Source organism: Nipponia nippon, unplaced genomic scaffold (assembly GCF_047370975.1).
Source record: "Nipponia nippon isolate SJK-2023a ecotype South Korea unplaced genomic scaffold, ASM4737097v1 scaffold_6, whole genome shotgun sequence".
Lineage (NCBI taxonomy): Eukaryota > Metazoa > Chordata > Aves > Pelecaniformes > Threskiornithidae > Nipponia > Nipponia nippon.
Window position 1 is genome coordinate 6,506,994 of NW_028262380.1, and position 13,064 is coordinate 6,520,057.

Here is a 13,064-nt window from a genome sequence, read left to right on the forward strand (position 1 = left end):
ACTGGGAAAATACTTGCTATTCCAAAACGCTAAGTCTCAGTCTGCAGCCTGCCGTGTTTTTACGGAGACTGAGAACTGGAAACAAAACCAAACCAAGCCTCGTGTCAGTAGCCTGAAAATTGTGGAATGAGGACGCCTCCCCAGGAAATGTTGTAGGGTCTGAAAAATCAAGAAAGATTTGAAAACCTCTGATCTTATCATAGGGTAAGTTGGCAAAATTTGATCGCCAGAACTTCAGTCCAATAGATGACTAGATACAGGGAGGGAGGAATATACATTATTCTCCTTAGGTAAGGGATAAAAATTACTTCAACCTGTATACACATACACAGAACACCCTCCGCAGATTCATGGCTGTGAAACATCTATTGCACACCATCAGATATCCTCTGTTACCCATTTGCAGGACAAATCAGCGGTTGAGTGAAAAAAGAGACTTTCTTAGAGCATATTAATAGGTGTAAAGTACTCGGTCTAAGAAGAAATAGGCTTAGCTGTAAATAAGGGAGTGGTACTGGAGCTTAAATTTAATTTGAGCTGTTCTTAGTCAATTCCTTGATATTCTTGAGAGTGGAGCCACAGTACTGAACCACTGCAAGAGAAAAGATAACTCTCCCATCTTGTCCCTGAGGATTCATTCCCCATTTCATTGATTACTCTGGAGAAAGATATAAAAGAATTCTTCATGTGCAGATTGTGTGTGGGCCATAGAGTTACTGCCTTGCCTCTTGCCAGCCCTGGGGAAAAAGTGAGACTCATATTGCAAATGCAGCCAAACCAAACCTGTGGTTCCTGCTTCACGGCAGCAATTCGGAGCCATTGAAGGGATCTTGGTCTCTCTCCTACTGGTAAAGTCAATAGCAGCCAGTATGGGCTATTAGGTCCTGATCCTCCAAGACATTCCCTGTGCCGAGACCTCAGCATCCTCGGGAAACAGAGAGAGGCCGGGGTGGGTGCAGGTAGCGGTTCCCGCTGCGAGGCTGGGTGCTCAGGTCTGAAGCATTTTCAGGTTTCCGTGTTCAGCTGTACACACCTGAGATTCAGAACAGGAAAGTTAAGCCTGTACCTACACGTGCAGAGGAGCAGGGCCTTAGAGGCAAAGACGGTGTCTTCCTAGCAGGGGGAAAAGCGCTTGTCGCGTGCATGACAAGGACAAGCAGAACACCAAAGCGAATGGTGCGGCTGGCACAAGGCAAGGATGGGGAGGACCTTGCTCTCCTGCAGCACTTTTCCTCGGGAAGTCTTGAAACACTTTCCAAGGCAGCCGGCTGGAGAGGTTTGCACGTAATCGCAGCTGGCTGGGGACAGGGTTCAGCCCCGACTCCCAGGTGCCGCAGGCTCCCCTGCCCGGCAGACCTCACGGCCACACTCCTAACGCCAATGCTAACGAACGTCCCAGCGATTCGGTAATAACAGAGTTATCACAGCGTTGCTCAAGCCCAACCCCGAATCTGCTCGCAGTGATGGACGGTAGCCTCAGACTCTTACCTTGGCGCTGATTTCTGTTTTGCGTTTCGGCACCTCGCTTGCCAGCTTCTCGGTGCGTTTCTGAAAGGCAAACGTCTCCCAGACCTCTCTGGAAAAAAGCAGCGTTTAGAAAGCAGAGAGGCAGAGCGCTGGATCCCTTCACGCTGCTCTCCTCGTGCCTCGGCAGAAGGGAACAGCAACAGGTTTGTACTGAGAGCTGACGATGTTTCGAGGCAACGCTGCACGCTACTTGCAGGATGAACGCGTTAAGAAAATTAAACATTTTTACAGCCGTCACACCATCAAAGCTTTACTCTCTCCACTCTTTAAATTAAGTGTTGGTTTGCATATCCGTGCCATCCCGGCTATATAATAATCTCTCTAAAGCTATTTTTGTTTCACGTTCCTTTCTATTTGGTAAAGCAAGCTGGAGTTTTCTGAGGACACGCATTTTTATTAGAGCTAATTCAGCATTATTTTCTCACCCGTTTCCTTTGTTGGAAGCAGAGAAATCAGCTAAAGAAAACTCGAAGGCAGCACACCATGCCTCGGAGGGGAACTGCCTTCCCCACCTCGCCATAGCCGGGCTGTTCCTCTAGATGGCTCTGCCTTTGCCCAAATACATCAAATCCCTGAAGCAAAAATCGCAATTTCGAGCGATACGGCGATACCACCGCCTGCTCCTCTCCCTCCCACAACGACTGCGGGATTTTTGAGCAAACGGATAAACGCAGATTTGTTGTAATTTTAGAGAATAACGTTTTCGGCTTAGCTCGTCAAACTCAGTGGGAAGTTGCTTTTAAAAAATCTACCTGCTTCTTGTCCTTTAGATGCCCTTTCTAGCTGTGATTTCCCCATAAACTGCTTGTTTTAGATGCCTGTTGTCCGGTAAGACTTCAAATCAGCATTTTCCAGTGCGACCCTTCTCCAAAGAGATGCGAAGCTGTTATAAATAATAAAGGCAAGGAAGGGAAAAGGCACCTTGCGAAACATAATGTAAAATTTTCTCCTGCTGTTCTGGCTATCCAAACACACACGGTAAGCTCGTCCCCCAAAAGATGCAAATAAAATCAGCAGCAGCAACAGGGACAGAAAAAAAACAACAACAGGAAAAAAAATAACAGCCCCCCCCCCAAAACAAAACACCGAAAAAACAAAAACCCAAACACCTCCCCTTACAATTAAAGGAGGAAACCCAAAATCATAATTCCTGTCTGTCCACTTGTTTTAAAACGAAATACAATGGTGAAAATGCTCCAGTTATTACATATCTGCTTAGATCACACGAGGGATGAAAATTGGGGATTGGAGGTAGCGCGGGAAAGCCGCCCCGATTCAGCTTCCCTGATTTCCATGGGCGTTTATAACTATTTTATCGAAGACATAAAACGCAAAGACTTTTCCCAAACGCTCCTCTCTCCCCAAAATCCTGATGTCAAACCAAGACACCCAGCGCCTGCAACCCTGCGGAGAGCGCTTCGCATCTGTACCTGGAAAGGGGATTTTTTAGGCATTTTTACCAGCAAAAAAACCGAGTAACAACCCCGTTTAAGACCCGGGGATTTACATCTTCCAAGCGACTGACAAAGAGTGAATTCTCCCGCAGCATTGACCGTATTTTTCTCGTTACACGTGTGGGTCCGATCGTGTGCTTTGCCCCGGACGAGAAGGATTTGCCGGGGCTGATCCCCGGGACGTGGGGATCCTTACGGACACCGAGAGCTTTTTCCCTGCGAAAGGATGCGTTTTCCCCCCGGCTCCCCCCGAAGCAGCAAGGCGAAAATCAACTTTTATTGATGAAATCGCGCCCCGCGCCCGCTCCTCCCGCCGCGGCAGCGAACGCGCCGCCGGTGTTTGTTTGTTTAATTTCGGGCAATTCCTTACCCAACGCTAATTAAGTGCGATCCCAGCCCCGGCTGTTGTGAGACGGGCGGCAAAATTACACGTAAATAACAAGAGTTTAAGCGAATTTCACCCTTCGCGTTCCCGTCGGGGCAACCGCAGCGATGCTAATCTCCCCCAGACCTCAATTTCGGGGCCGGTTTCGGGGCCGAAGGGATCAGGGACGATCGCATGTGTGGGAAAGGGGGGGGGATCGGATCGCCGAGCGCCGGGACGGGGCGGGGAGGCCCCCGGGACGGGGCGGGGAGCGGGGGGAGGCTCGGGGCTCTGCCCCCGCTCCGCCGGCAGCCAAATCCCTGGCGCCTCCCGCAGCTCCCCCCGCCGGTCCCTCCTCCATCGCCGCTTTTGGGGCCCGGCCTTGCCCCCCTCCGCCTCCCTCCCCGCCGCCGAGCCGCGCTACTGGCTGCGCCCTGCGCTCCGCCGCCGCCCGCCCAGCCCCGGCCGCGGGCGGGGAGGCCGGGCGCGGGGCAGCGCCTATAAGGGCGCCGAGTCCGCAGCCCCCCGGGATTTTTTGGTCTGGGGCCACCGGGGGGGGGGCGGGGGGCTGTCGGCGGGAGAGGACGGGAGCGGGGGGGAGCGCCGGCCGCCCTGCATGGCCAGGGATTATGAGCGCCGGTGAGTTGCAGCAGGCGCAGCCCAGAGCCTCGGCGCCGGCGGCCGCCCCCGCGCCCCCGCAGCCCCGCAGCGCCCAGGAAGCCCCCGACATGGCGGTGTACTGCAGCGAGAACTTCAGCGTCTACCCCCAACCCAGCCTTCACCCGCCCGGCGCCGCCGCCGCCGCCGCCGCCGCCGCCGCGGCCGCCGCCGCCGCCGCCGCCTCCTCGGGGCAGCGGGCGGGCGGGTACGCGCTGGGGGACTACGGGGCGCCCGCCAACGCCGGCTATCTGTGGGGCATGAACAGCCCCGCGCCCTACCTGCAGGGCCCGCCCGGCTCCGCCGCCGCCGCCGCCGCCGCCCCCTTCCTGCCGCCGGCCTCGTACGGCTGCTCGCGGGGCGGGCAGCTGGTGGGCTCCCCCTCGGCGCCCGGTTCGCCGTCGGCGGGCGGCGCGGAGCTGAGCTGGCTGAGCCTGGCCAGCCAGGAGGAGCTGCTGAAGCTGGTGCGGCCGCCCTACTCCTACTCGGCGCTGATCGCCATGGCCATCCAGAGCGCCCCCGAGAGGAAGCTCACCCTCAGCCACATCTACCAGTACGTGGCCGAGAACTTCCCCTTCTACAAGCGCAGCAAGGCGGGATGGCAGAACAGCATCCGCCACAACCTCAGCCTCAACGACTGCTTCCGCAAGGTGCCCCGCGACGAGGACGACCCCGGTGAGGCCGCCGCGCCGGGCGGGAGGGTGGGCTGGGGCGGGGGCCCGGCGGGGCTGCCGGCACCCCCGTGGGGAGAGCGGGCGGCGGCGGTCCCCTTGTCCGGCGGGTCCCTTGTCCGCTCTAGCCGGGCGCTGTGAGGAGTCCGGGCTGCCTTGTCCCCTCGGGGCCGGTGACATGAGGAGACCGGGCTCCCTTGTCCCGTCGGGGCCGGTGACATGAGGTAGACCGGGCTCCCTTATCCCCTCAAGCCGGGCGCTGTGAGGAGTCCGGGCTGCCTTGTCCCCTCGGGGCCGGTGACATGAGGAGACCGGGCTCCCGTGTCCCCTCAAGCCGGGCGCTGTGAGGCGAGCAGCCCCCCTTCGCTCCCTCGGGCCCGGCGCTGGCCCCCGCGGGCGGTTCGGGCGAGGGGCGGCTGGCCCCAGCGCTCACCCCCTCCCCGAGCCGCGCTGAGGCGGGGAGTGCCGGTTGTGCAAGGCCCGGCTCCTTCGGCCGTGATTCACGGCTCCCCTCCCCGCCCGCCGCTCGCCGGCCCGGCCCCGGGGCGCAGCCGGTGCCCGGGAGTGGGCGGAGGGCGGAGGCGCGCCGGGACGGTGCAGGTCCGGCCCGGGCGGGATGGGCCGTGCCGGTCTGGGGCCTTCGGGGGTTGTTGTGGGGTCACCGCTCCCGCCAGGCCCGGGCATGGGCAGGAGGTGTGCGGGGATGCTAATGCCACCGCAGCCCCCTCGCACTAAGTGCGTGCCCCTGCTCGCTGTGGGGCAGCCGGAGCAAGGGGAGCCCCGCTTCGCCTTCCCTTCGGCCAGCTCTGAGGCAGAGGCGCAGATCCTCCAGAGAGGTTTATGCTCAGTGATGGGGCGGCTCTCTTTCTCCTGTGTGGCCTTAAGGTTCACTTGGGCATGGGAGGGGTGGGTGTGATGGTGTCCTGGAGCCATGTTTTGGATCCTTGTACTGGAAAACAGGTAGAGGAGGAACAGGTGTAGGAGAGGTGTGGGTGCTGTGCTGATCGGACAAGGCATGGATATTGCTTATCTGTCTGCGGCGGGGCTCACTGTCACGGAATTTGACTTTCTCTCTTGTTTGTCCTGTTTTCCACCAGGGAAGGGAAACTACTGGACCTTAGATCCCAACTGTGAGAAGATGTTTGACAACGGGAACTTCCGTCGCAAACGCAAGCGGCGCTCTGAGCCCAACGCCCCCGCGACCGCATCCGCGGCCTCCTCTCTGGGGGGCCTGAAGGCCGAGGAAGAGCGACCCATCCCAGCCGCAGGCAAACCGTGTGGAAACAGCCCACCCCCAGAGCTGGACCCCTCGTCTTCTGCCAGGGACCATCCAAAAAGCTCCTCTCCCTCCGGTATCATTTCATCCACCCCTAGCTGCCTCAGCACCTTCTTCAGCGGCATGAGCTCGCTGAGCAGCGGAGGCAGCCGGCTGACGGGGGGTCTCGGCAGTGACCTGCACCACAGGAACTTCTCTGCTGGACAGCTGAGCAGTGGCACTTTCACCCCTTCCAGCAGCTCTTCTCAGGAGGTGCCTTCACCAGACCAGCTGCAGCGGGTTGCGGGACCTTCCCCCGCCTACTACAGCTCCTTCCATCCCAGCAGCAGCAGCCAGGGAGCCCAGTACAACCACTACTACAACTTCACGGTTAACAGCCTCATCTACACCCGGGATGGAACAGAGGTGTAGGATGCTGGGGCAGTCGACCGGCGAGCGCTGCGAAGGGAATGGGAGTTGCAGGTGTATTTGGCAGCACGGAGGACCATATGCTTTTGCAAACAGCATTTCAATGTGGACACTTCCCAGGAGTTCTTCCAGGAAGACGGATCTTCTCACCTTTCAAAATAAGAACACCCCTTGAACACCAGCAGAAGGCAGATGCAAGGTCTTTTCCCCATCCTGGAAAACGTTAGGTGGTTTAGATGGCTTAGCATCTAAATTCTGCAGACGAAAACGAACTGAATTAATGTTTTCAGAGGTTTCTAATCCTGAATGTAGAATAAGAAGTTTAAAAACTATAACCATAAAGCGGTATCGGCAAGAGCCAAGTGTAGACATCCAGTAAGTCTTAGAAGAGAAGAGGAAAAAAAAAATGAAGAGATTTCTTATGAAGTGCCTTGTACAATGTATTAAAAAACTCTTCCGCCAGCAATTGCCTCTGTAAGCCCTTGCTTTCTGCCCTGATCCTGCCATATGCAATGCACGGGGGGATGCTCAGGGTAAACACCCACCCAAAACCTCCTCGAAAGCCACGGAGGTTCGCTCTGGTCTTCCTGTGCATGGCATATTGTACAGCCGGGGCCGTGTCTTGTAAAACCATCTTTTTCCCTGAGCTTAGTACCAAAGATAACTCTAGCCATGCAGCTTTAGCACGAGAATAAACACTGGGGTATTTTTATACATATTTGTACGTAATGTAACTCTTCTGTACATATGTTTCTATGTGGTTTTATATTTGTAAATTATGCTCTGGAGCTGTACTTATTTATAATGTGTTTTAAACTTTGTTAAAGTTTATTTTACTTCGTTTACCCTTCTTTTTTGTTGTTTTATTTGTTTTGAATTTTTTGTTGGTTTTGTTTTTGTTCGTTAGTGTATTAATGAAACTTTTCAGGCTGAACAGCTGTTGGGAATAAAATGTTAACAATTGTTAGATTTTTGCCTGGTTGCTCCTCAGTATGTTTGAGGTATTTTAAAACTCTGTGGGAGACAGGTTTTGCTTTCACGTGGTTTGGGATAAAAGGTGTGAAGATTTATGAACAATTTCATCTGCGCAGTAAGACAGAAAAACACTGCTCTGGGCCCAGAGGAGACGCATCTGAGCTGATTTGCAGCCTCGCATAGTCGCACCGTGCAGAGTGGGCGCTCTGGGCTTTTTTGTTTGTTTTTATCAATGGTCTGAATTACAACTGTCCTTTTTCAGCCTGGTTTAGTAAAAAAAAAAAATAAAATAAAAGTTTGCAAAAGTAAAAGAAGCGGGGCTGGTTCCAGCGTGGTGCTGGCTAGCAGGAGGTGCGAAGTCGGAGCTTGACTACTGGCTCGATCCGTTTTGCAAATCAGTTTTTCGAATAGGATTGCACTTGCTTAAAATGGCCGGCTAGTTGAGAAGTCAGACCAGTCAGCTAGCGGGCCAGGCGGCCGTCTGCTGTAAACCGGCGCTCCTGAGAATCCTTCCTGATTCACGCTCCTGGGAAAGGAGGATCCGTCCTAGAGCAGCCATTATGCAAAACGATCAACTCCCGATTCTTGCCGTTTGCATAAGCTGTTGGTTGGGTGCTGTGTGCGGGTAGAGCGTAAATATAAATGTCTTAATGAGGAATGTAGCATCAGTAATGAAGTTAAGCATGAAATTGCAGCTATTTAACATCTATGCATCTGCCACGGTGTAAGGCCATCCCTGCAGGCCATTCGGAAAACAAAATCCTCGGCAGCGCGATGCAGCGCCTGCGTAGCGCACAGGGTAGTGATGCAAGGCAAACCACTGGTCCGATCCAAAATACAATGAAGCCATGACGAAACGTCCGATGACTTCCATGTGCTTGGGAGCGGGACCAAGTCTTTTCCCCACCGCTGGCCAGCTGCCATTTGTGCAATAGCTGAGACCGGTGGGCGGGTGACAACTCATCCCCCTCTCGCTCACCGCTTCCCAGCACAGATACCATCTTCCTGGCTTTAGGGGTAATTCCTCCATGTCTTGATTTTTAGTTGCGTCTCAGGTGGTGCAGTGGCAGTGATAGCGGGAGGGAAAGGGCAGACTGCCACTAGCAAAACGACAAGATGGTCAGTCTTGTCCTGCTCGACTTCAATCGCGCCAGGTGTGGAATAGCTTTATTTGGATTTTGGTCTACTGAGATTGATCTAAAAGCGGTGGAGGGATTCCCAACACCTTCAAAAGATTTAGAGCCAGTCCTTAAGTAAGTATGTGCTTACTCACATATCTAAGTGACCATTACACCCCTTCCCTGCTCCACCAGCCTCTTGCCAGACCTTAGCAGGCAGTGGGCCAATGTGGGACACTTGCATGTGTCCTGCTCATGTTCTTCCACCCAGATTTGTTTCAGGATTCACCCTCTGCCACTTCCATCAGCTGTATGTCCCTGTAGACAGTACCCGTAAACGTTTACTCCTGAGGATCCCAATTCAGTGGCAAATTTGTGTTGCTGTGTGGTCTGCCTCTGGCGGTACGTCCTCAGCAAATATCCCATGGCTCGACAGACCTTCTCGTGCCACATCGGCTGGGTGGTGGCATAGCCAGCACCTGCCAGAGCAGAGCCAGGGAAGGATTCACCCACCACAGTGCTCCAGCCCCTCTCCTGAGGGATGGTGGTGGGCTCTGGGGAGGTTTTGGCAGGTCTAACTGTCCCCGGTGCACCTTTCCTGCCATTAGCTCCAAATCCCACTCCCTCCAGGGAAAGTGAGCCCTTAGCTGGAACCAGGAGCCCCTCCTGCGGACACACCACCCCAAAGGCTGGTGTGCTCATGATAAAGCAACCTGCCCAAGGGACACTTGAGAGTAGATTTCAGCAAATAGACACCTAGGCTGCAGAGAGGAACCAAGTCAATGAGCTAATGGCAGCCTTTTAGGTTTCCTTTTGTCATTAAAAGAGACTCTTCTTTTAGAGAATCCTGGGAGAGGGAGGGCAAGAGGATTGAGTTTAATGAAAGGCACTTAAAAGCAGCAGGGCTATTGTCATGGGCTTTGGGGATTTACTGTGATTCCTCCATTGAAGGAGGGGGAAGACAAAGGCAATTAGCCTGCTGGTCCCACCCTGAGAGTCCCCACTCCCCTCTAAATGCCAAGGCCAGGCCTGGGGTGGGCAGTTCTCCATGACAATGAGCCTCTTCGCGGCCTGGGTCAGCCGATAGCCCAGCAGCCCAGGGCATAGCCTGCTCCCAGGGAAGTCGGGGGAGAAACGTCCTTCCCTTCGAGAGAGGCTCAAACTTCAGGCCTCCATCCTCTCTGCTCTGGCAGCCGTAGGAATCACCCTGTAAAATGACTTCTTCTGGCTTTGAGGGAGCAGTGATCTCATGGTGGGTAGTTGGGAGCCCGCGGATCCCAGCTGCTGGATGCTAAAGCTGAGCTCCGCAGGAAGTCTTGTCTTTGCTCGGTTTCTCCACTCTTTCTAGGCATTGAGAAAGATGCCACCTCAACTGGGTAAGACTGACGCAGCGCAGTGGTACTCGATGTGAAACCATGGTTGCACTGATGACTGCAAGCACAACTGCCTGATACCTCTGCTCTGCGCTGCTGGTACCCTCCGACACACCCAGCCAGGGACTGTAGCTCTTCCAGCTGAGGGTTGAACACACGACTACTGAAAAAGGCAACCCCTGCTTGAAAAGAAGTACAGTCCAAAGGCGTTTCAAGAGACGCGTTGGATCAGTAACACAGATGCTTGCTGGCTTCTACGTGTGGCACTTCTCCAGCACGGGGTCGTTTAACTTTGCTCAGCGCTGGCCTTATCGACATGCCAGCAAAGGTTCAGGCAGGCACCCACTGCAGGTCTGCACTTGAGCTACTCCACATTACAAAGGCTTTGCCAGTACAGCTGGATCAGCCCAGTCCCCTAGAGGAGACCCAGCTCCCATCAACAAAGGAAACTCTTGTGCCAGTAAAGTTAAACCCCCCACCCCCAGCAACACCGAGCATATTGCGGGGTGGTGGGAGGGGATTCAAGAGGCAGAACACAGCCATCCGTGCCGGGTTTCATCACCCGCCAGCTCTTTTGGAAATAGGGCTTCAATTACTGCCACTGGCCATGGACTGTGGTTTGCATCTCCTCTGAAGGAGGAGGCTTTTGATTTGCCCTGTCGCTCACCAAGTCAATGGAAGTTGGGCACAGTACGTTGCGCCTGTACAGGTTTTATTGCCTTTGTTACGCTGATTGAGGGTGATTTTTTCCCTGAAATCTTTAGAAACAGTTCAAAAGAAGTAGTGGTGTTCAAGGAAACTACTCTATGGATATCCTGCCCTTGCCCTCACTGTGTTTCTAGCAATGGAAAATCTTCATCAGACTTCTTGAGGTAGGGCCACCAGCCCTGCAGATCTCACCTGACTTTGAATGTGACGTACCTGAATCCTGTCCCCTCGTTCATGGGAGGTGGTCCTATCATTGGTCTCATTCTGATAGCACATAAAATAAGAGGGACAAAGCCTCATTTTGTAGCTTGACCCAAGAAAGGCAAGATGAGAATCAGACCTGGCTGATGGTACATGGATGGCTGATGCCTTAGCTACAAATAGCTGTGCCAGATGGAGACTGCAATTGTTGGGAAATTGTTATTTCTCCTTAGGCTTTGGCAAAAAAAAAAGACTAGTTTTATTGTCCTGTTAGAAAACCCCTCCAAAACAGATTTTTGTTCCCAATTATTTTTTTTTCTCTGATTGTTGAAAGAAGAAAAACATGGATTTACCTTTTCTTTTTCCTTCTTTCTGGCAGAAATCTCCATCAAGCTGAACTCCCCCCCACTTTGTCTATTAAAAAGAAGGTTGATGGAATGTTTTTGACCAAATTACCGAGTGCAATATTCACCTGGGTAAGGTGACGAGAATTTGCCCCTCAAGGAATAACTGAAGTGTAATGTAAAACATCAAAGGTGTTATTTTTTTTTACCTTATACCTGAGCTATCTCTGAATCATATCAAATAATCTTCTCGTTTCATAACACCATACAATGCAGGCTAAAAGTGTATGTGATCTGCTTTGTGTACTGCTGAATGGATGATTAAACTGTCTAACCTGAGGGATATTCATCCAGGGCCTGCCCCAAACACAGTGAAGTCAGGGGAAAGACTCCCACTGACTTCAGAGGGCTTTGGAGCAGACCCATAATCAGCCAGGCTCTAATATACTTCAGGTGGTGTCTACGAGACTGCCTGGAGACACGTAAAAGGAGCTAAAGATTGCGCATTTGTGAATTAAACACCATAGGCCTGATCCAGGCAATTGGCTGCTGTAGGAGAGCGGAAGCCATCTCCCCCGTCCACCCGTGCTCTTCGGATCATTTTCCCTTTCCTGCAGTCCATTGTGTCCGGGATTTATTGACAAAGCAAAGCTCTCACTGTGCGGCCGGTCCATGCTTGCAATAAACAGTGACAAATCAGGTCAGGACCGATAGTTAACCTGCCCTTGGACCCTTCAAGTGGTGCTGATTTTATATTTAATTAAAGTAAATAGCAGAGCTGAGCTTTGCCATTTCCTTCCCAGGCTGGTTCGGAGGGTGGCAGAACCCACGCCTCGCTCTACCACTTCGGGGCCGCCACAAACAGTGATCCTGAAACACGCAGCGTTGGTGCCTCAACTCCAAGAAAGCAGAGGGAATCAAAGCTAACATGTAGCAGAAACAAGCTTGGACCACCTTCAGCAAAGTGAATGATACTCAAATGGGGCTAAATTATATTGTGTGAAGGGGGAAATGATATTTACACCCATGTAATTGTTCTTCTGGTCTAGGCAATGGACAACTAGTGAAGCTGCCGGGCAACAGGTCCGAAGCAGACCAGAGGAGGTGGAGGTGCCTTACTGGAGGTGGAGATGCCCGAGGGATCTCCTTCCTTCAGGAGGATGGAAGCTTGCAGAGAGGCAGGACGGGTTCATAGAAAGGAAACCCAGCAGGGGTTAGGAAATGCAAAGACCCCTGTCTTTAGGTAAAAAGTTCCTGAACTGAAAAGTGTTGGAGCATGGGAATATATTTTGGGGAAGTACCACTGAATGGGACAGGCTTCCCTAGGCAACCGCCTTTCGGCACTGTGAGGCAGGACAGTAAGTTTGACAGTCTGATCCAACAGAGCCGTTTTATGTTCCTGTATTTATAGCAGTGTAGTTGAAAGCATCATTTCAAATTTCCATCTTAGTACAGGCTGATGCAGAGCTCTGGCCAATCCTATTGATTTGCATGAGCACTGAAGACGCTCAGCTTGCTGAAGCAGTTCTCACCCTCAAAAAAGCTGGCTAAGTTAGGGGAGACAAGTTGCTCTCTGCAGATGCCTCTTTCTCTCCATCCCATGCAGAGGAAGCCTGGAGAGCTAATTTAGGCCAATCTTTTAGGCCTCCCCCAGGGCAGGAATGCATGGATATCTGCAGATATGGGGTGTCTGTCATATGTGGTCTTATATTTGGTTACAAATAGTACCATGGACACCAGAGATGGAGGAGTCCAAGGAGGTTTCAAAGCAAGACACAGGCCTAATCCATAGGTGAGCCTCCTTAGTCATGGGAGAGGTACGGGAGAAGAAAACTCCTGCATAGCGTTTCCTTCTCCCACACAGCAGCATCTCAGCCTTGCTTTGGTTCATTCAGTTCTGGGGAGAGCCAGGGAATTTCTTTGAGGTGGGACAGAAAGGTTTGATGAGCTTTTTTACTCTACTTACTGTATTCTTGTTCACGCACTGC

At 53.0% G+C, this 13,064-nt stretch overlaps 1 protein-coding gene across 1 annotated transcript; it reads left to right on the forward strand.

Moving 5' to 3' along the window:
* The first annotated feature begins 3,974 nt into the window (after window positions 1-3,974).
* On the forward strand, window positions 3,975-6,360 carry FOXI3 (forkhead box I3). Its single transcript, XM_087737424.1, has 2 exons — window positions 3,975-4,677; window positions 5,771-6,360. The coding sequence occupies exons 1-2, from the start codon at window positions 3,975-3,977 to the stop codon at window positions 6,358-6,360; spliced, it is 1,293 nt and encodes a 430-aa protein (XP_087593550.1).
* Window positions 6,361-13,064: the final 6,704 nt, after the last annotated feature.

What these genes read in the sequence shown, in the direction of transcription:
- FOXI3 (XM_087737424.1), top strand. Translation starts at nt 3,975, where the DNA reads ATGAGCGCCGGTGAGTTGCAGCAGGCGCAGCCCAGAGCCTCGGCGCCG. An exon ending in CCGCGACGAGGACGACCCCG is followed by an intron (nt 4,678 to 5,770) that starts GTGAGGCCGCCG and finishes GTTTTCCACCAG; the next exon opens with GGAAGGGAAACTACTGGACC.